The 21,986-nt window shown below is 42.9% G+C and overlaps 2 protein-coding genes across 4 annotated transcripts in view; both read right to left on the reverse strand.

Moving 5' to 3' along the window:
* Positions 1 to 21,986, reverse strand: part of LOC108109670 (innexin shaking-B) — a 147,670-nt gene that overhangs the window by 77,336 nt on the left and 48,348 nt on the right. The gene's annotated exons all lie outside the window — the stretch shown is intronic.
* On the reverse strand, positions 14,059 to 15,428 carry LOC108109671. The gene has a single exon (XM_017218254.2). The coding sequence runs from the start codon at positions 15,345 to 15,347 to the stop codon at positions 14,232 to 14,234; it is 1,116 nt and encodes a 371-aa protein (XP_017073743.1). The 5' UTR covers positions 15,348 to 15,428; the 3' UTR covers positions 14,059 to 14,231.

Genomic DNA, 21,986 nt, shown 5'->3' on the forward strand with positions numbered 1-21,986 from the left:
ATGTTCTCACTCGCGGTTTCGAGTGCCGGAATTATGGCAATGGAGTGCCAGAGCCAAGTTTGTTTTGGGGATGTTTATCGCTGGGATAAGTTGGTTAACTCCGCACAGTAAGCCATATTTGCCTTCCCAAGATATAGGCCACTATTTAGCGGCTTTCAACAGGAGAACAAACAAGGAGGACAAACACAGGGATATCAATTTAAAGTTATTCATTTGGGAAGTTCAAGTCGCGGGATAGTTTGGATCTGTTTTTATTTTTGGAAAATACAAAAAGAAGTTATGTTAGTAGGGGAATAAGAAGAGATGATTCTGCTTAAGGAGCTTAAAACGAATCTTTATGTGCCATAAGTTAGTAGAGTACTAGGCCTAAGATGTCTGAAATCCCTGCTTATTTTATTTTCGGCTGTCTAGTTTCTTTTTTATTGGGAGCTTCTCATTTAAGTGCCACGCCCCCCACCTATTTCCCTTGCACTTTGCACTGACATTTGCCCACTTTCTTTGCCCGTTTTGCGGAAAACAAAAAATGGAAATGCCGAGCTGAAAGCTGAAAGTGAGGCAAACAATTGTGGGCCACATTTCATTTCGAGTGTAATTTGTGAAATATTCTGCCCTCTCTATAGTGGGCCTACTTCCCTCTCCCTCACCCATCGCTTCCGCCTCTCAGTCCCTCTCTTTCACTTTTAGCATTGTTATTATTATCGCCATCCTTGTTGGTTTTGTTGGCGTTGTTGCTGTTTGCTGTTGTTCGAACGTTAAGCAAGGATCTAGGTCGCTTTTTGAATATATTGTTTGTATCTAAGATTAGTGAGCCAGATATCAGTGGTATATGGCCACAAACTCACAAACTCACACACTCACACACTCGCACACAAGTACCCAAACACACACACACACACATGCTCGTATATATCATTTGCATAGTTAGACAAAGATGGCCGATAAGTCGATGCGAAATTTAAGCCACATTAAACGCTTCGAATAAATGCACTAAATAAAGAGCGTAATAAATTGCTTGATAATGAAAGTGCCTTGGCAGGATGGCCAATTTAACTGAAATGAATCGCAAAAAGGGAGATTATTTATAAGAAATAATAATGTAACCTATTTCCCAGATATTCCATCCTGCAATCAGCATAGTAAACTGCAAAAGCTAAAGCAAATCTTAAAGCTGGGGATTCCTGATGAGGCCAAACTCCTTGCTGCTCGTTATAGACTTCATTTAGGAAAGTATTTCACCAATTCAGATCGATAGACCTTGTTCTCCCATACATTCCTCGAAGTATTTTCCCACATCTAAGCCATGTGGCATGCAAATATCTCAGCTCTCCTGTCAGATTTCCACCGAGGGGACACTCGCTCATCAGCAAAAAAGGAAAACAGGCAAATGGGAAGGGAAGGGAAAAACAGCTAGGGAAAAAGTGAGCTGAAATTACCATCAATTGGGGTCAAGGGCGCTGCGGAGGGGGAAGTCGCTGGTAAAATAATGTAAAGCCAGCGACATATGAGCCATAACCCTCGACACTCGCAACTCCCTCCAGTCAGCCGTGACATGACACACGGAAAGGAGAAGGGGTCCGAAGGGGGCTGGGGCTGGAACAACCCCCTGAACATGAAAGCGAATCAAGTGAGGCCTCTGTTTCGCTTTCGGCCCCACTTTTTTGCTTCCTTCGACTTGGCCTAATGAAATTCCAACTGCGGCGGCCCAAAGACATATGTGAAAAGTGCCAGCTTAAATACCCTTCTTATCCTACCAGGACTCTCTTGTCAAATATTTGTATCCAAAAGACTTAGGGTCTCAGGGAATTTCGCTTTTCATTTTTGTTAAAGGCTGCTTAGGATCATGTATCGATTCTTGTTATCAATTGGCAAGTCTGCAAAGGCAAGTGGTTGAAGTCTTTAAAACTGCAGAAAGGTGTCCTACTGACTACAAACGTACATACCTCGATCCTTAAGATCTGCAAAGAACATCTTTATCTAATAGTTAAGAGGACTCTTCGTGACCATATTTAACTCTCTTCTCTATCTTAACTAATAATTAATCCTCAAAGAACTTAAAAATATGTTCATCTAAGGCTTACCTCGTAAAAACTACCTTTAACCCCATATGCCCCGTTTGGAGGGCAACGGAAAAACAGAGCTTATAAAAAAGCAGAGCCAACATTGAAGGCATTATTGATTAGGTCTCTTGGTCGTCAGTTGCCATTTTCCATTTTCCATTTTTCCCGAACCCCCCGTTAACTGATTACTGCTGAAGGCGAAGTTTTTGCTGCTCGCTGTGGAAAAGTGCAATTGGAAAAATTGTCAACGTGACTGCAGCAGAAGACGAAAAATGCTGACAAGGTCGATGCAGCAGGGGCGCCGAATGGGCTGAGAGTGGGGGGTCCTTCTTGTTTTGCAATAATTGCCACTGCGGCGCAGCAGCAGCAACAGCAACGGCAACAACAACAATGCGAAAAACAACGATGACGTCGTCCGCGTTCGGTTTTCCATTTCCCTTTTCCCATTTGCCGCTTTCCGTTGCTGTTGCCGTTGCCGTTGCCGTTTCGCTTTCCATTTTTCGTTTGTTTTATTGCGGCTTCTTTTACTTAACAACAACCCAGTGGCGTCCGGGGGTGAAAAACAGTGGTCTGGGAAGGGGGGGCTTCGGCAGGCCTAACATTGCTCATTTATATCGAAACGAATGCCCCCATCCCAAACCGAACTGTAACCCCCTTTTCACCGCAATTTGTGTGTGCCTGCAGTGACCCAGTAACATGGAAAACGCCGCAGTCGTTGTATCCTCTTAGTCCTGCCAAGCCCCCCTCGAAGACCCCATCAACCCGTTCCGGACCCCCGCCCCTGGTAAAACCCCTTAGCGGGGTGTCTTCCGCACAAATGCCTCCATTTGACCCACTTAAATGGCGTAATTTATGATTTTATAGTGTGAATTTTTTCTTCCTTCGTTTTGCCCTTTTAAAGTGGCGCCCCCCAGCGGCGAGGGGCTCAAGTGTACAGTGGGGTCGAAAGAGTAATGGCTGCGTCTGAAAGTCGAAGTTTCCCTTCCAGCCTGAAGAATGTTCGAATGAATGATGAAAACAACAGCACATGTATGTGTCTTTCCGAAACTGGGCTACTTCGGGTAGTTTTAAGATCATTTCTGTGGGTTTCTGAACTGAAAAATGATGATAATGATGGATCATTTTAAATAATAGTTCATAGTTCTTAGTTTATTTTACAAAAACTATGTCAAGATTCTTATCAAATCCATTTAAGTCTAAGAAACCGAAGAACTTTCCTGTTAAAAAAAAGAGGAAACTATATTAGAAATCTTACAGAAACTGATTAGAAATCTGAATCATCCTCCAAACATGCCTTGCTAGTACCCCCCTTTATCCCTAGTGTAGGGTTATGTCAAAGCAGTACTGAAATCTCTGTCTGAAAATAAAAATATGGAAATTGAGGGAAAACTTAAAGCCTCGAATTTGGCATTCGAATGGAACTGAGCTGAGAAATGGCCAAGGAAAGTATTACCCATTCCTTGCGGGCGCTAAATCTTACCCTCTATTTGCCCACATATATACAAGTATATATATATATATATATACAGCTATATATACGAGCACTTGTGCCTTTCTTTATCATGTAAAGTGCCTTGGCACGATTTATGTTTTGTTAATTTTCTTGCCAAACTCCGAGAGTGAGTCACATATGCATGACTTATGTGGCATTAGTCGAACCGAGTTCACTGTCCATATTTGTCTTTTTGCCTCGGCTCCTTGTCCTTGTTTTGCTCGAATTTCTCTGGTATCTTATTATGTAAATGGATTTTTGGCTTACATTCAACAAAAGTCTCGAGTGGAGTCGTCTTTGCTGAGGGAATTTACCTGCAACGACAAGAGCGGAGAATTTATGAAGTTGTTGGCCGAAAAGATTTCAGTTGCTGGATAAGTGGGCAAGAGAGCAAGAAAAGAAGGCCAAACAAAGGGAAATTATTTCATATTAAATGCTGAAAAGTATGTAGATGTTGGGCCAGATTCAGATTTCAGGCAACAAATGTGGCAAAACTGGGACTTTTATGAAATAATCTCATGAATTCCCTGCCCGCCCATCACTATGCTTCCCCTCGATTCGAGTGTTTTTTTCGGTAACTCTCCCTCCCCTCGTTTAAGCCATGCTATTAAGCCTCCCCTCCATCCTCCCATCCGACCAACTCAATCCCAAAGCAGCTGTCGAAGCCATTAAATTACCGCAAAGACCCAAAAATAAATCTGCAATAATTTATATAAATATACATGCATAAGCAGTAGGGTGGACCAGTGCTGGCTGGGGCTGGAAATTAAGGTTGTAAAAAATGATTATAAAAGCCTACAAAATGGGTTCCAAGATTATCACTCATCGCGCAGGGTGGCGGTGGCCCTTCTCGATCTAAAGGGTTTTCTGCGGCCTAGCTTCTCTTCGAGGTCCACCCTGGCATGTGTGTGTATAATTTATATATATAAATATATATATAATGCCGAGTTACAAAATCTGCCCAATGAGCGACGCAAATTTGTAAGCCATAAATTTGAAAATGAATTAATGGCGCTCGAGATTCAAATGGCCTTAGACATTCGGCAGCTTCCACTTCCAGCACCCTCTCGATTTTTCCACCCCCAGCGACATTGTGGCGCTTCGAGGGGGCGGCCTGTGGCAGGCTCAGTTGGCTGGGAAAATCGTTGAGGGGCCAAGGGGAACTACGATCCCGGTTGAAATGAAATCAATTGAATTAATTATTGGCGCTTAATTGATTGAAACGAAGCGAGAGTTCTCCCTGCCCCACTGTTTTCCATGCTTTTGGTGTTCCACTTACAGGGCTTAACAAGCCCCCACTTTTCCACTTTCCACTTTCCCACATTTTCCCCTCAACAGACTCCTGCTCGCGCCCATTGTTGTTGCCAAATAGAGCGCATTTTGATCCATTTCATGTGCTGTGCCATCGGATTGAAAATCAAGTCTCTGTGCAATAACCAACGTTGCGGATACGCTATAGAATTCGATGTCAAGATTTCCCAAGTCAAATGGTTTTTCGCTGAGCTGAATGAAACCCAAAATCGAACATTCTATATATATAAACTATATACCAGAAGGAAATAAGAAGAGATGGCTTACATTGTTACATATTTTTAGATCCCAATCAGCGATTGCAAAAGGTTTTTATTCCATGACCCTATTAGTAAACTATCAAAGCGATCTCCATGAAATGAGCTATAATAGTAGAAGAGATAGTTTTAAGAATATTCTGGGTAGGTCAGTATGAAAGAGGGTATAGAAATAATGCATCAGAATTGGCATCGAGTGTATTGACTGGCCGCGGTCACAGAAACTAAAACATTTCACTCACAATCACCGAAAAGCCGCTGGAAAAGCACTCATCGTAGCCAAAAATCCACCGAATTTTCCCACCTGCCACTCTGGATTTGTTTGCATTTTTTTTTTGGCCAATTCTGTTGTTGATTTTGTCTTAAATGCTTTTCATTAGAATGCAATTTTGGCTCTCTGTCTCTCGCTGCCAATCCACCTGTCACACCCCCCGCCACCTGCCACCTGCCATCTCTCTCGCCCGCAGGCTGGCTATCTCTTTCGCACTATCCATTATGAGATTTGTATGAATGAAAATGCAAGCCATTAACAGGTTGCGGACAAGGAGAGCGGGCCGGGGTTGGTTTTCGTGCGGTGGGTAAACTGAATTTAAATCTCAAATTTGTTGATTTGTGAGCTCCATCCAGGCGGCCGTGTGGGCGGGTAAATGTTATTCACAGCCCGAGCCTGAATAAATACGAAAATGCACGAGTTTCTATATGAAAAGAAGGGAAATGAAGATGGTGCTCAGCCCCAGTTCGTTTGCCCATTCAATTCACAGCAATTTGTGAATGGCTCTAGGTGTTTATGCAATTTATAAATGGTACATGGCCTTAATTAAGTATCGAAAAACGAATATATCGGTAGAAAGTGCACGCCCAGTTTGAGGATTTAGTGAGCTTTTCAAGGGTTTTCAATCCATATTACTCTCTCTCTCTCTTTTCAGAGGTATAGAAGTCCTTTTTACTTCTTAAAGACCGATGGTGCTATTTAAATTTGAGAAATGGATCTTCAACTTAAGTCCCTCGCTTTCAGCGTTTCCCACACTTAGAAAATCTTCATTAAGTTCTGTTCATTTGCCTGTGTGTATTGTATTTGTGCCAGGATTCATTAAGTTTGGTGGTCATTGGTGCTGACTCAATTATTCATTTCGATTTGAATTTATGGTCTTTCTGCAGGAAGTTTCCCCCTGCTTTGCCTTCGCTTCCCCACTTTCTTTTTGCGCCATTTTGAAGACCTCTCCCCCTTATTTCCCCTTTCCCTTTTCCCGTTTCTAGCGTGTTCGTTTGTGTGCCAACTGTTTTAGGTCGCCATGCTAAATGTTTGCAATTGCACAACAACGGCAAAGACCAAAGAGAAATTCCTATTCCCCTTCCGCCGGTTCATCTTGTTCTGTGCCACGCTCATTCGTTCGTTCGCTCATTCGAAATGTGCCAAATGGCAACGTGGCAAACAAGCGCCACAGACAAGGCAACCGACACTAAGCCACCCAGCCACCCAACCGCCCAGAACCACCCGAAACACCACCCATCCACCCATCCCACATCAACCGTCATTCAGTCAAGCGGTTGGCGCAGTGTTGCATACTTTCCGGCATAGGTGCACAGCGAGATGAGCAGCAGTGGAAATAAATTTGGTTTCGAAATGATTTTAGTTTTGAACTTATTCGATATAGACTGCTAATAAGAAGTAGCCACATTGTAAGTTAAGTTCTTCCAAATTTGATTACCAATTTTTTTTAATTTAGTTTATTATTTTCACTGATTTTATCAAAAATATTTAAATTTTATATTAGGACTATGCCTTTACATACCCATTCTAACTTTCATTTAACATTTGATTTGTTAAGGAATCTAAAGCACTCACTTTTTTCTCAGTGCAGCGCCTAAATGGGCCGCTGGCTCAGTCGCATTCGTCTCAGCCGCTCCTTGACTGACTGGCGGCTTTTGGCCAGCGCACGTTGACCTTATTTGCATGCGGCGCGACTCGGCGCGAATCAATTCTTGGCAGGATGGTAGCCACCCATATCCAACCCACTTCCATCGAAACACGGCCACCCTCCATCAGAAATCCCCACGATTGCGGTTGGTTCCGCAAAAAGGGGGGCGATGGATGTTGGGTGACCAACAAATTGAAACGAATTCTCGTATTGGAGTTCGAATTGCAATTGAGATTGGTTGCACTGCACAGTGGGCTATGTACACTGAACAAAAAGGTTTCAGCTTCCTCACTCATCTTGAATATGAAACTCCTAAGGTGATGTTAAATTAGGGCTTATGTTGTTCCTTAAAATGTATCAAAGTTTTAAGTAAATAAAATATGGACATAGAAGAAGGAATGACTTAAGAAATGACTTATCGATATCATCTCTGTATTGATTAATCCCCATTTTCTGGCAGTGTCGGATGTGGAAAATCCCGGGGAGTTGAGTGGGTGGTGCCGGCTTTTATTGCGGCCAAAGTTTTCTCTGTGCGCTCTGTTTTGTTGATTATTGTTGGCGGTGGTCGCGCGTTGATTTAATGCAAAAAGCCGACTGCAGCGACGCTGGCGCCGACTGCGACTGCGACGCCAAGTTGCCATTAAACCGTTGCAAGTTGCAACAGCAGCAGCAGCAGCAGCAGCAGAAGAAGAAGCGGCAGCAGTGGCGAAAAAAAAAATGTTAAAAGGCGCTTCTAAGTAAATAACTGGGTTTATGGGTCGATTGGGTGCACCAAATCGTGAGCAGCAAAAGGAAAAGCAATGGAAAACTGGGGAAAAGCTAGCAGAGGGGAGGCGGGAGAAGCGGTTTCATACAGGCGGAAGAAGCGATGGAGGAGATATTGCCAGGGAAATAGTCGGCTAGAGAAATAGAGAGACCGGCAACAATTGATTGAACCGCGGAATGGGAATGCAAATTGATGAATAAATTCGCGAAACATTTTGCTCCATTTTGCACTTGAATTTTGGGATGCCAAAAACGAAGGGAAAACCCTGACTCAGCTATAAGATATCATAATTAATATTTCCCTTTTTGGTGAAAGAACTAAATCTGTAAAAATAAATCTAGAAATGATAAATTTTACAAATACCTTCTTTATATTAGTAATTATTAAAAATCTTAAACAGTTTAAAATCAAATTTAATTTACAAATTGAGAACTTTAAACTTAGATATCTTGAATTTCCCGCCTGCAGGCTTGCAATTTTCCCTTTGATTATTCCAAAATCGAACTCTAGCTCACCACAGGACCCCCGACTGCCAATGCCCCGCATCCTCCTCGCCACTGCCCCCCTGCACCGCCCGCCTGCAGATGAGATTTAAAAAATAAATTGCGTACAATTTCCAATGGCATTTGCGAGCATATGTGGGTGAATTTGTGCTGGAAATGGAATTAGTAATGAAGTTTTGCCAATGCTTTATATAGACCAGCTGCCCCTTAACCCTCACGCCCTTACACCCTTACACCCTTAACCCATGGCAGCCGGGAGGGGGGAGAAGAGCGTGTAATTGCGTTTGGCCGCGCTCCTCTGATTTCTCTGATTTCCGAGTGGCTCGCGAGTCGCTGTGTTTGTGTGCGATTCGAAGTGCATTTTCAAGTGAAATTGAAATGGAATGCCAAGGGGGTTTGAGGGCTTCCATGGCCCCCGAAATGCCCCCTCGCAAAATGGGAAATAAAACATTTCATTTAACAGCGCGAAGGTACATATGAAAAAAGCAATAAATGTTAACTGCAACAACCGCACAATGCCCGATATTTGTGCGAATATATATATATATAGGATATACCTTTGAGCCTGAATAAAATGGGGAACGGAAGAGGGAGAGGAGGAGCTGCGAGCAAATTAAATTCAATTTATTGAGCTCGCTTTCTGCAGAGAACTTCAGCTAATTGCATCAAATTGAAAATGGAAATTGAATCGAAAGCGAAACAAACTCGAAATTAAATTCCAAACGGGTTAATTGCAAGGGATATTCCACATATTTATGAAAGCCTTTATTAAGTCGGCATTTCATTGGTTTTCCCTTTTAACCGAGCGGCATAAAATAATTAAAGCGAATGAATGGCAGCCGAGAAACCAAAACTATTTCATCACTATTCCCGTAAATGAAACCCAAAATTTATTTTAATTTCCGCCAATCGGTAATATTTGCAAGCACAAAGAGTCTGCTGTAATCAACAAGCATTTTGGGTCTTATAAAATCATGAAATTAAATTTAGTTAAAGAGCAAATTAAAAATGCAAGGAAGGGAACTTCCTGGCTGTCTCTGGCCAATGATCTTAACTTTTCAAGCTTCAACCTATTCAACTTGAAATGTTTCCAACTAAAATCCAAAATTAAAACTTTACCCATCCGAGTTTTCCTTAATTTTGAGCATTTCATTTCGCTGTGACTTTGGCTTCGTGTTGCCCATAAAACCAAGTTCAAATTGCGCGAAAATGCCAGCTGCAGAAGCCCACGAAGAGGAAGACGTCGGCATGACCCGCTCACACACTCAAGCTCACACACACACACGTGCACACGTACTCAAGAGCACACGCACACCGAGGCAAAGGCACTGAGAGAAAATGGAGGGGGATTGACAAGTTAAAGCTGTCTTCTTAGACTTAAACTTGTTAAAAAAGCTACAAAAATAAACCTACATTTGTTCTTAAAATTACAAAATAAGTTCTAAGCTTGAAGGATATTTAGTTTTAAGATACAAATAGAGTTTCCTTGCAACTTGCACTCACACTACTTTCTCCCGGTGCAGGTGTGTATCTGTGTGCAAATGTAAAGCATAAGATAGACAATTACACTTTTGCCACTGCAAGAGGGAGACGGCGCGAGCCCGCCAGAAAGAGAGAGGGCATTTAGATAAACGCCAAAAGGTAAATGAACTTTATCAACCGAACAAGAAACGAGGTGCACACACCAACATACCCACACAGTTACACAGCCACCACCAACACACATACACATGTGCGACTGCAATTGCAGATGCAATTGTGTGGGTGGCCGTCTGTGTGTGCCCTCCACTTTTGGTTATGAAATTGAATTGCTGCGCCTGCATGTATATTTATTAAATTAAGCCACGCCCACCGCCTCGCATTAAATTTGCAAACATCATTAACAACTTTTGGCCAGGGTGTTGCCAGCTTCAGATATCCTAAAGGGAATCTAAATTGGATTAAAGGTTGTTTAGGAAGTAATACTAACTACCTCCTGATTGGTACTCATTTTAAGTTTAAAGGTGAAGTCACTCAGAAGTTATTAATTACTAAATCGTATTTATAAGCAATCACCTTAATACAATATATTTTAGAAAGTATTTACATGCTAGCAAGGGAGTCCGCCCAGAAAGCCTTTCTTAGCTGCCATTTTACCAACTTCAATGAATCAATTTGAAGGCCCTGGAGAAAATTTCAAACTTGGATACTAAAGTATAAAATAATCAAGCCTGGGAATGTTTTCCAACACCACCTTATTTGACTTGGACTCTGGACACCTAACCAAATTCAATTCCTGGCCAAAAACGACCCAAATTGCAGAACAAATAAGATTTATAAATGGAATTTCGTTAGCTCCGATGACATTTACTATTTTTATCGTGCCAAATACCTTTGCCACATTCAATTTAACATTTTCAGCAGCCAGCAAAAATGTCAGCAAGAGTGAAAATCTAGAAAAACTCTGGCAAAATTCTGGGCCAAAATGGTAGGAAAACATGGAGCGAGTGTACAGAAGCCAAACAATGTGAAATGTAGAAGGAGCTGAAACAGATTTTCCGACTGTAGTAATAAATGATAAACAAGTGCAAGCTGGCCAAATGGGCGTGCCAGTGGCTGTGGGAGTGGGTGGGGAGGGGGTGGGCGGGGGTGGTTTTCCATTTCCCAGTTCAGTTGCTAGGCTGATATTGAAAACTGCTGCCTGCAAAGCTAAGCAAATGTTGCCCTGCGTCCGTGTGTGTGTGTCTTTTCACACTCTTGCATTATTTATGCAGGCCACCATTTGTGCGTGAATGTGTGTGTGTGTGTGTGTGGGTGTGTGTGTGAGCCACGTACGTGCCTCGAACTGCAACGACAGCTGCTCCTGTTCCAGGACACAGAGTACAGAGCACAGAGAAGAGGACCCAGTAACCAGGATCCTGGATCCCGACTCCTGGCTCCTAGCTCCTGACTCCAGCCTCCACTTTTGGACCCTGTGTGCGCGCATATATATTTATTCCATGTACATATTGTAAGTGCCCCATGCCTCGTGTCAAACTTCTAATTAACCTCGTAATTCATGCAGCCTGCATGGCAGAGGCGCAGAGGGCAGAGGTTCGAGGATACAGGACACAGGGCCCAGGACAAAGGGTGACTGCTGGCGTTTATTGTTCTGCTTCAGCTCCTTCCCCTGCTCCTGCTCCTACTCCTGCTGATGGCAGAGCTCTGGAGAAACGTGGCCGGGCATGTGACCCAGAAATTACCAGTTACCAGCATACAAATGGCAATTTTTGATGGATTTCCAAGTCATATTTTTTGGCTTTGCTGAGCGAATGAGGGCAATGAAATATATTCGCCTTATTGAGACTTCATGTTACAGCATTGATTTCGCATATATTTATGGTCTCTACTGTCAGAAAAACCACTCCATCAGATTCAGTGGGATCCTAAGTGAGTTACAACCACTACATAAGCCTCTCCATATTTCATTTATTGTTAATCCCAAAAAACCTTCTGATTTGATAGAATTACGACTTTCGCTGCTAACTTTTGTTTATTCAGTTCGACGTCTCATAAAGTTCGCCATTGATTTATTTGCATTGCCAATTATGCACGTAACCAGTCGGTAATTGAAAACGTTAATCCAATATTAGTTTTAACGGAAATATTAAACAAACCATTACGGGGAGTCCTGCATTCTGAGGCAGCCCCAAAAGTAGGCAACGCTTTCGTGCACACTTTCGCCTGTTCGCCTGTTCGCCTGTTCGCCTGTTCCTGTCAATGCAAATTGAAATTACATTATTTAATTGGTTAGTTGGCCTGTTCAAACGAAAAACAACGCGAGCCATGAAAACAAATAAACATAAATTGAATGCAATTGCATGATTAATTGTTGAGGGTCCAGCAAGACAGCCGAACAAATTACAATTTGTACAACAATTATAGCCGAATGTTGCGCCTGTTAAGAGTTGGCAAATAAACAAATTAAGCAGATAGAATAATTAAGGCCAGCACTGCCAGTGTTGAATGGCATTTCAAAGTTTAGTCCTGGCGGCTAACTTCTCCGACTGTGACTGTGCAATCAAATGTTCAATTGCCACTTATTTTGCGGCTGGCCATGGACAACATCAAACCACAGCACTTAATTCTCCAAGTCAAGGAGACAACCAGACAACCAGACAACGAAACAGAGCGGGACAGACAGAATATCGAAAAAAATGCAGAGGAAACGAGCGAACAAAGGGAGACACAAAGTCGTTATTGTCTTAGTTTTATTAAAATGCGTTCGTTCTTTTTTATTTGTATTATTTTGTGTGGAAAAAAGCAACTCTCCCGGGCAAAAACTTGTCAAAGGCAACGGCCAAAAATGGAACTCTGGCAACAACCATTTCTGCCAATTTGTGTGCAATTTAAAGTGTCCGAAGGGGGACCCTGGCTATATAGTACATACACAAAAAGTTGCCAACTATTTTGCCCCGACAGAGAGCAGCGAGCAGTGAGCAGCGGGAAGCGGAGTCAAGGGGCCCCAAAAACTTGGCAGACACGGACACAGATGAGCAGACCGCAATGGAACTGACCGCGGGGACTCACTGCTAAAAATGTGGGGATATCTTTTACAGGGAGAATAAGCCTAGGAGTCGTTAAAGTTTGTTACTAACTCATTAAAGTAATGATTTATGTTCTTAATAAAACCAAAAACGAAAGAATTGCCGATAAGCTATCGATTAAATCATAACACTAAGCATTTGAATCGAAAATGATTTCAAAATGCCTACAGAGATCACCTTTTCAGTCAGAATTTCCAAGTCACTTTACCAATCTTAGCCATGTTTTCTCTCAGTGCTTGGATGCTTTGGCCATAAAGCGTTCAGCTGCCTTTGACGGGGGACGGGGGCATTTTAGGGGGTTAACACTGCTGCATTAACGCTGACCGAAAAATCTCTGCAGCTGAAGTTGAGCTCGCATTTTTTTTGCAAACCAAAAAAAAGAAGCAAAAAAATATTTCGCGGACAAAGCAGCCAAAACCCCCCCCCATTGGCCCCTCTGCCATTCCTCCCATGTTGTTGCAACAATAACGGTACATTACAAGTGGCAGGCGAAAGCATCGAGTTAGTTAGTTTGCCGCCGCCCCGCCCCCAAAAAACCCTTGCTCCCTCTGCCCACAGTTTCTGCGGTCTTGTTAGTCTGGGCTGGCAAGTTGGTTAAAAAGTTGTTGATGCAGTTACTCCTCCTTCCGACTGCCACGCCCCCTTTTTGCGACGACATTTGTGCTAATGGCTGCCAACGACCTGGACACCAAAACCCAAAAACCCAGCCCCCTCATTCGACGCCCCCGCACATGGCAAACATGTTGCATACTCTGCGGCGTAAGCGAAAAATTTCTAGCGAACAGCTTTTTGGCCAAGCAAACACACAGTGGGTTAAGTGGGCGAGTTTGCCACAACATTTGTGTTCAAGAATAATTAAATTAAGCTGTCAGTCTGGTCTGGAGAATTACAAAAAATACGCAAAATTATGTTGCACTTTCCAATGTGTGTGTGTGCGTGCGTGTGTGTGCGTGTGTGTGTGTGTAGGAAGTTTTTGTTCAAAGAGCTGATTTAATGGCAGTTCCAAACTACTTTGTTTTGAGGTTCATTTTAACTAAATAATTGGATGAGTCGACCTTTGCTTACCACGGAACAGGACTCTGGGGCCAATGAGCTTAATTAAATGCAGTTTCATGCCATTTTCCCACTAATTGAGAAGGACAAACTTCAAAGTTAAAGGCCTAAATGAAAGAAAATTACTTCTGATTCTCAAAATAATAATAGACTTCTGGAGTCTTTCTTTACTGCACTGAAGTGATTTTGATCTTGATCATATCTTAAAACACAAATATAAAAGTTGCCCACAGAAAGAGGTTCTTTCCATACCGACAAAATCAAAGCAACGCAAACAATTTCGAAAAATCAAAGGCCTTAAAAGCAGCTCAGTTGGGCTTCTGAGGGTTTTCAACGTCATCTCCTGGGTTGTCCTCATTAATCGTCAGTCGATCCATCGCAGTAGCCTGTTCGACTTCCATTAAACTTTGCACATCTTCTTGATTCCCTGCGGGATCGGGGGAACTCGGCGGCACAATGGTCTCATCCTCGCAAATGGTGAGGTGCAGGATGATGTCCTGCGTGTAGTCTCCGGTGTGCTCCTTCATTTCGCGATGGGTGAACCGCATGAAGAGCGGACTATCGGAGAGCAGGTCGCACTTTTCGATAGTCTCAGTGTTGGAACAGGTGTGGATAACCTGGCGACGTGGCAGTCCCGGAATATTCTTATCGGTCTCCACGGTCACCATCAGAGGAGGCTGGGCCTGGGGACAGAGCAGCCAAAGGATGTAGATATGGGTGACCCGCGGACCGACGGGCTGTGAGCCCCAGGAGGTCTTCCACAGCATCACAAAGATGGGCAAACGACCCCCCCAATCCAAGTAAATCCTCGGCAGATTGGAGTTCAGGGCCACCTGCCTGCCGCTCTCGTAGACCATCAGACCCAGGCAGCTGCTCTTTTCCTTGGCTTCTTGCAGCGATTTTCCTACGATCTTCAAGCACTTCTCCTCTTTGGCCTTCAGTTCCAGGGAGATGACCTCCTCGTGGTACATCAGGCCGTGACTGAGAAGGATGCCAGGACTGACAACCATATGGCAACTGCTGATGGGACACTCAAAGGGCCGATTCTGGAGGGTCCAGTATTTCTTAATACTGGTACTAGTACTCCTACGTCGCTCATATCGCACTTCCGGAGAACTGGTACTGTCCTGCGGAGAATCGGAAATGGTTTCCGCACCACCACGCATCGCAACCCGTTCGCCCGCGGGAAGCGAAAATGGGCAGTCCATATAGAGACGCCTGCTATGATCGGGCAGAAAGTTCAAGTGGGTTATGCAGATCTCGACCTCCTCGTCGGTGGCATTGCCATCGTTCTCTCCCTCCACAATGACTGGCGTAGTGGTGTGAAGGGAGTACTTCGACTGGGCAAAGTCCAGAATGGCGGTATCCATAAAGGTTTCCCCCGACGTCGATGGTCGCTCGCACTCCTCTTCGCTACTCTCCATTGGGAAACACTTTTTTCGACTATTTAAGAGACTTTTAAGACTAGAGATTTGTTGGGATTTTGTGCGTGTGGAAGTGTTAACGTCTCGAAAGCAAATGATACTGATAGGTAACCGGTTCCTAAAAACCCTAACAGAATTAAAACTCGAAGGCTACTGAGTCAGCAACTAACTTATTTAACCTGACTTATTGTTATTTATGAGGCATCTAGTGATCCGACATAATAAACGATATATAATCTGAGAGAGATGATTTTTATAGAGAACTCAAGCGGATTGCTGGACTGCAACTGAGACAATGCCATCAAAACTCTGGAGAACATTTTGTTGCATTTGTAATTTCCGGTTTCAGACACACAAGCACACACAGTTGAAAAGGAAAATGCGAAAAAAAAATGTGTCAACATACAAGACAAAGCGAAATACAAACAAAACTCAAGTTGCCTCTGTGAAACAACGGAATGCAGCTGAAGGGTAGACGGACGGCTGAAGGGTAAGCGGCGGCAGAGGGAGAGAGCAACAGTCGGACTAGGACCCCTACAACTCCCTGCGGCCACGCCTCGCCCCTTTGCATCGCCGCCCACCGGCAACTCCTTTGGTTTTGAAATCGACAATGGAATGTGCCGCCGCAGAGGAAGTGCGGTATATGCCGGTAATATCGGACTTAAAACCTCGAGTGGTAAATATTTTAAGGAAAAACTAAGCAAAGATTGAAATGCTTAAAATGAAAATGAAAATAAAGAAATCGATAAGCAATAAGTAATGTAAAACTTAAGCTAAATATAATCAATATTTAAAGGAATAATAGGATGTTAAGCCGTTTTCTCTCCTTCAAATCACTTTTCTTTATAAGCTTGGAAAAATGATGACTTAAATTTCAAAAATAGATTAAAACGTTATCTTAATTGAGCATTTTTGTTAGGAACTTTCCCTACATTTTCGTCGTGCAACTTGACTGCAATGAAAGAAGTTGCGAGCTGAGTCACGTGCATGCGCCATTTGTTTATGGCTTTCTCCCTTTTACTTTGCTTTTACTTATTAGTTTGGAGAGGCAAACTCCACCTTCTAGCCATCCATACTTTTCCCTTTTCCATTCCCCATCTCATATCTTCGTCTGTTGCTTTTCCTTTGCGAGCTTTCGAGCTGCAATTGTCAGTTGGCAGTGCAGCCAACCGCAAATAGCAAACAAGCCAAAGCCTCTGTGTCCCTGTCCCTGGATCTGGTGACGCCTTTAAGACGCTCTGCCTTTGCTTACCCTATGCCTTAATTGAGTTTTCACAATTTGACAGCTGGCTGAGGGAAATTAACCCATCTCGTCAGAGGCAAAACTCACCTGAAACGAAAAGAAGGAAAACACATATAAGTCAGCAAATCAGGAGTCGAGAAGTGTTCGCGTGAAAGAACAAACAAGACTTGGATTTTGGGTGGTTAATTGAGGAAAATTAAACTTTGAGCTTGCATATTTACACACGCACACACGCCGATCCCCCGGGGGCAACAAGGGGTTAAGCATAGGGTTCACAGCCACACATAAAGATTTCCATTACCGGGCTGCTGTCTTAACATCTTAACAACAACCCAGACAACAATGTGTAAAACAATTGTGCTGGCAGTTAATTTGTGTGCTACGACAATCTAGTATCACCTCTACACTGAAAGAAAAGCACCCACTAGACAGGTTTAAGAGTTCTTTTTATGGATTTCAAATTGATTTTCATTTTTAAGTTATTTTCATCACAAATATCCTTTCAAAGATGACTTCTTGATCTTATATGTCTTCATTTTAATAGTATTAGCTTTTCTTTTTTACCAGTGTATGTGCTGTATGATAATGTTACTGCGAGTGACAGACAATTGAAAAGGCCATGCACAGCCACTGGCACACATGGCGTATGCGCAATGTGCCAAAGTTTATACGAAATTAATGTTAATTACAACGCGAGTTCAGCTATCCATCTCCCTCGCACCGCCGCGGCAACATCTGTGTCCTGTCAGGAAGTGGGCGGACATTGGGAAAGGGGTCTCAGGCAGGGGGCAGAGGGCAGAAAGCAGAGGCCAGGGAATGCAATTTGCCAGCAATGCATTTAACAAGCTGAAAGCGCTTAAGCCGAAGGATTCAGCATCGAATGAGTCGACAAAGGTGCATCGACTCTCTCGCACTGAAAGGGAATGATTAATAACCGAAATCGATAAATGTGAAAAACTGATGGCTGATGAATGGACGAATCGTGAATTGCTATAGCTAAAGACCGCCCTTAAAGTGAGACATGGTGAGATGTATGGCATTTCATTTTAGAATATAATTGATGTGAATAAATTTCTGTGTTTCCCTAATATTTCATTGGTAATTTCCCCTTGATTCCCACTGATTAATTGTTGAATTATGCCAAGAATGGACCAAATATATTTCGGTTTATAATAATAGGCCAAATCATCGCTCATCTTTATCGAGCAATCAATCGAATTCACCTTTCGCCATGCCGGTAAATCCCGCTTAAGCCATTCTCCTGCACAAAGGCAGTCAATTTTTCGTGTTTTATTTTTGCCCTTTGTAAGTATGTGTCTATATATACCTTTTTCTATATAGATATTCTTCTTGCTTTGTTTTGTTTGGTGAATTGAACAAGTTCTGCCAGCTGCGGGGATTCCCATGAACCATGCCAGGAGATTCCCCACCTCGTGCCGTGATGTGGCACAAATGGCAATGCGCTTACCGTGTTCCGTGTTGCTGCTGAGCTGCTGATGTGGCTGCTGCTTCTGCTGCTTCTGCTGCTGCAATGCAACAAAGACAAGCATGCCACACCCCCTAGCCCACTGAGCCCCCGAAAAGACACCTTGGCACCCACGCACAGACACAATTTATAAAAGCCACAACAAATGTCTGAGGCTGTAAACTTTCCGTAAATCTTTGCAGCAATGTCTGCCAGCGGCACCAGCAGCAGCAGCAGCAACAACAGCGGCGGCAACAATAGAAGACAAGGACGATGACGATGACGTCGTCACGCGGATGTTTCGACGCGACTCTGAAGGATTTTCATGGCTGGTAGGTAAGGTTTTCCCCGTTTTCCCCCTTTTGTAGTTGCTGCTGCCATGCACGTATGTGTTGTTGATGTTGCTGGTATTGCTGCTGCGCCTGGTGGCTTGTGTTGCATGTTGCCGTCAGCATGTCAGAGCCCCCAACACGTTGCAAAATGCGCTTACACACATGTAAGCACATGTTGCTACACGTCGCGCAGCTAAAGTCGACGTTTTAGTGCCCTTCAAAAGGCCAAAAGCCTGGCGATTAAGATGAAAATTTAATATAAAATAAGCTTGAAGTTCAGTTAACTTTAGCCTTTTTAAATAAATATTAAATAATAGTTAAAATATGATAAGGGTTAGCTACATTTTAAAAGGCCTTTTAGGGCGAGAGTTTGTAATTTTAATTCCAGTTTTTGGGCCATTTTCCAAAACAAAGTTGGTAAAGCAAAAACAAGAATCAAATAAAATGGAAAACTCAGAAAGAGTTTGAAAAAAGATTTAAAAATTGAAGACAACCCAGGGTATGTATTGAAACAAACCCGCCGAATACCCACTTGGAAAACACCTGAGGGAAAACGTACATTGTCAGCATCTTAGCGATTTTCGTGACAGCGTTTTCCTGGCACTGACTGTTAACATTTTGCCAGCTTTCGCAGCTTGCCCGGCTTTCCCATCAGCTGTTGTTCGCCAGAGTCTTTGCTTTCATTAAGCTAATCCAGACATGATCATGCATATATATATATATATATATGCTCACCTGAAGAGAAAATGGAAAAGCCCAGACAGTAGCGTTGAACCCGGAGACGGGGCTTTTCCTGATGCTCAAGCGTTTGCAGCATTTTCATTTTTAATATACACAAAAACATGCATGTGCTGGCTTTTCCCCCTGCTTTTCCCCTTGCCTTTTCCTTCGCGTCTCCCCGGGCATGACAAACTTTTTTATGTAAATTCTGAGGCAGCCGCTCCTGTTGTTTTACTTTCGGCTTGCACCTGTGAGCCCGCCCGCGTCATAAGAAAAAGTAAGGTAAAACTTTGCTCCGCAAAATATTGTTCGACAAAGGCTAAAAAATACGCAAAATAACATTAAAAAGGAAAATAGGAAAGTAGCAGGAGGGATTCTTGGCATCTAATCGAATCAAATTTCGTCGAACATGCTTTTCAGGTCACTTCCGAACTTTTGCCCAAAACACTTGACAAACTTTCAATTGGCTGGGTTTTCGGCCAGTTCAAAGTTCAGGGAATCCCCAATCAAACCCTAACTTCTGGCCAAACAAAATTTTGTGGCCAATGCAGCTGGCATAAAAGCTGGAAAATTAATTGAAACCGAATAGATAAGTTCAGGAAGCGAAAGAAGAGCGCAAAGGCGGAGGGCCAATGATTGATTAAGCCCGCTTTTCCCAGGAAAATGCGGGGGAGAGCGGGCAGAAGAAGTCAAGTCGCATTGAATCGAAGGGAATCGAATCAAGTGGAGTCAAGTCGAGTCATCATCAAATGCGATTAGACAGTCAGCCGGGAGATTAGACACTCGCACTGACCTGAGACATCGCCGGATATACATGGTGGGGGGTATATATTATAGCCGGGGGACGACGACAGACATCTGTCGATGGCTTCTCAACAGTCATTCTCCGACGAATACTAAATTGCCTTTAATCCACTTTATCATCGACACCAGGAAATAGACAGGCAGCCTTAGAGTAAGCAGGGGAAAACTAAGAAACAACTTTCACAGAGATGATACGAAGGCTTGAACTTAATCGATATGAAGAATCAGGCTGAGAATCATTCTTTTAAAATCGGGAATATAAAGAACGTCTTCTAAAAAGCCTAGCACTTTTTCTTCAGAGCTGTTTTTTCCCTGATAACATGCTTGCCCTATTAGAAATTAGATATAATTACCCGTAATCATAATAAACGGGCATAAAGAACGAAGGAAAAGCGAGCGAGCAGGACATGGGACCCGAAAGTGTCGCCCCCGTGACGGCCATAAATATGATGATAATTAAGTGTGTCTCGCACATATACTCAATTTGGCCTTATTAACCCAAAAAATGACACAGATATTAATTTTCCGCACACATGTGCCCGCTTTTCCGCCCAGTTCACCGTACTCCCTCCCACCCACACACACTCCCACACACTCCCACACACACACACACACACAAAGCCTAAACGTAAACGAGTAAATTGGCAGATTTAAGCAGTAAACAAAAAAAACGGCCAACAAAACATGGCCCAAACAACACTTTGCCCCCCTCTTTCGCTCTCTCTCTCTTTCTCGTGGTGCGCCGTCTCTTTCGCCGAAGCGAAAGTATAAAGAAAAAAATGTCAACAATCTATTGACAGCTGAGACTGTAACTGATTGTAAGGAGTGAGCGGGGGGTTGGAATAGGGGGCGGGAAAAGCAGGCCACGTAGCAAACAAAGACATAAGCGCCTCTCCCACACTCACACATGGTCATAAAAAGCGGGTGGAAAATAGGGGAGCAAGCAGTGACATGGGCGTGGCTCGGGGACTTTGCACTAAGTACTGCAAAAATTCGAAAAAAACTAAAACTAAATAAAAAAACGATTTAAAAAACATTCTGCGGAAAGTTTGAAGATATTTCTGAGCTGTGTTTAAGCTGTAAAAGTGAAATAAAAAAATATTATATGAAAAATCTTATAAATTAATTAAAGACACAAATCAAAAGAAGCTACAACTTTAAGCCAGACAAATTAAAGACCGATCAATATATCGACTTAAAGCGACTAAATGCAAAATAAATAAGACACGAAACCAAGCTTAAAAGCCAATTCCCTTCATGTTTCCCTTTAAAGTTAAGATTTATTTGCATTTAAAGAACACTTTCAATCGGGGCATTAACATCAAACGGAATGAAATCGAAATTAAGCGAGAACGAAGCGCCCAAATGGGAGAAAAGGGACCCCAAATTCGCCTAATTTAGATGTCAATAATTTGGTCGCACAGCCACACCCTCGACGGGGGTACATGTGTGTGTGTGCGGTTCGCCCGCTGACATTATTTTTTGCACTCCCCAAAAGCCATTAGAAAATAAATAAAATATCAACGAAGCAAAAAAAAAAACTGAATATAATAATGCAGGAGGGCCGAGTGGGAGGCGGGGCTTGGGTAGCATGTGTGCGCGATAATAATAACATCAAATTAAAATATTGTAATTCGTTTTTATGTTTTCTGTTTCTCTGCTTTTTCCTGCTCCTATGCGGTGGTGTTTCCCCTGGCCAATACCCAGCACAGCAGTAATTTATTTATTTTGCATGAAAACGCCCGTCGTCTAGTACTACTTTCTACTACTTTCGCTCCACACGTACAGGGTATTTCCAGAGTCGAGTTTTATCGCACAATCAAAGGCTATCTAAGTCCCTCTCCTCTGGCTGCCTGCCCCCATATAGTATTTATGGCCTAATATATTATATATTTATGTGTCTGTCATTTAATAAATTCTGCTGATAATGTCATAGACATCAGCGTAAAAATGACCTCCGACCTCGGAGTGTGTGTGCTTTTGGTGCTTCGCATGATTTGCTTCCATGATTTGTGTTGGTCAAAGTGGCAATGGAGAAGTGCCAGGAGGAGTCAATTTTTATTGTTGTTTATTAT

Source organism: Drosophila eugracilis, unplaced genomic scaffold, assembly GCF_018153835.1.
Source record: "Drosophila eugracilis isolate 14026-0451.02 unplaced genomic scaffold, ASM1815383v1 contig_649, whole genome shotgun sequence".
In the NCBI taxonomy this organism is placed as follows: Eukaryota; Metazoa; Arthropoda; class Insecta; order Diptera; family Drosophilidae; genus Drosophila; species Drosophila eugracilis.

Coding starts and splice junctions, on each gene's coding strand:
- LOC108109671 (XM_017218254.2), bottom strand. CDS start 15,347: ATGGAGAGTAGCGAAGAGGAGTGCGAGCGACCATCGACGTCGGGGGAA.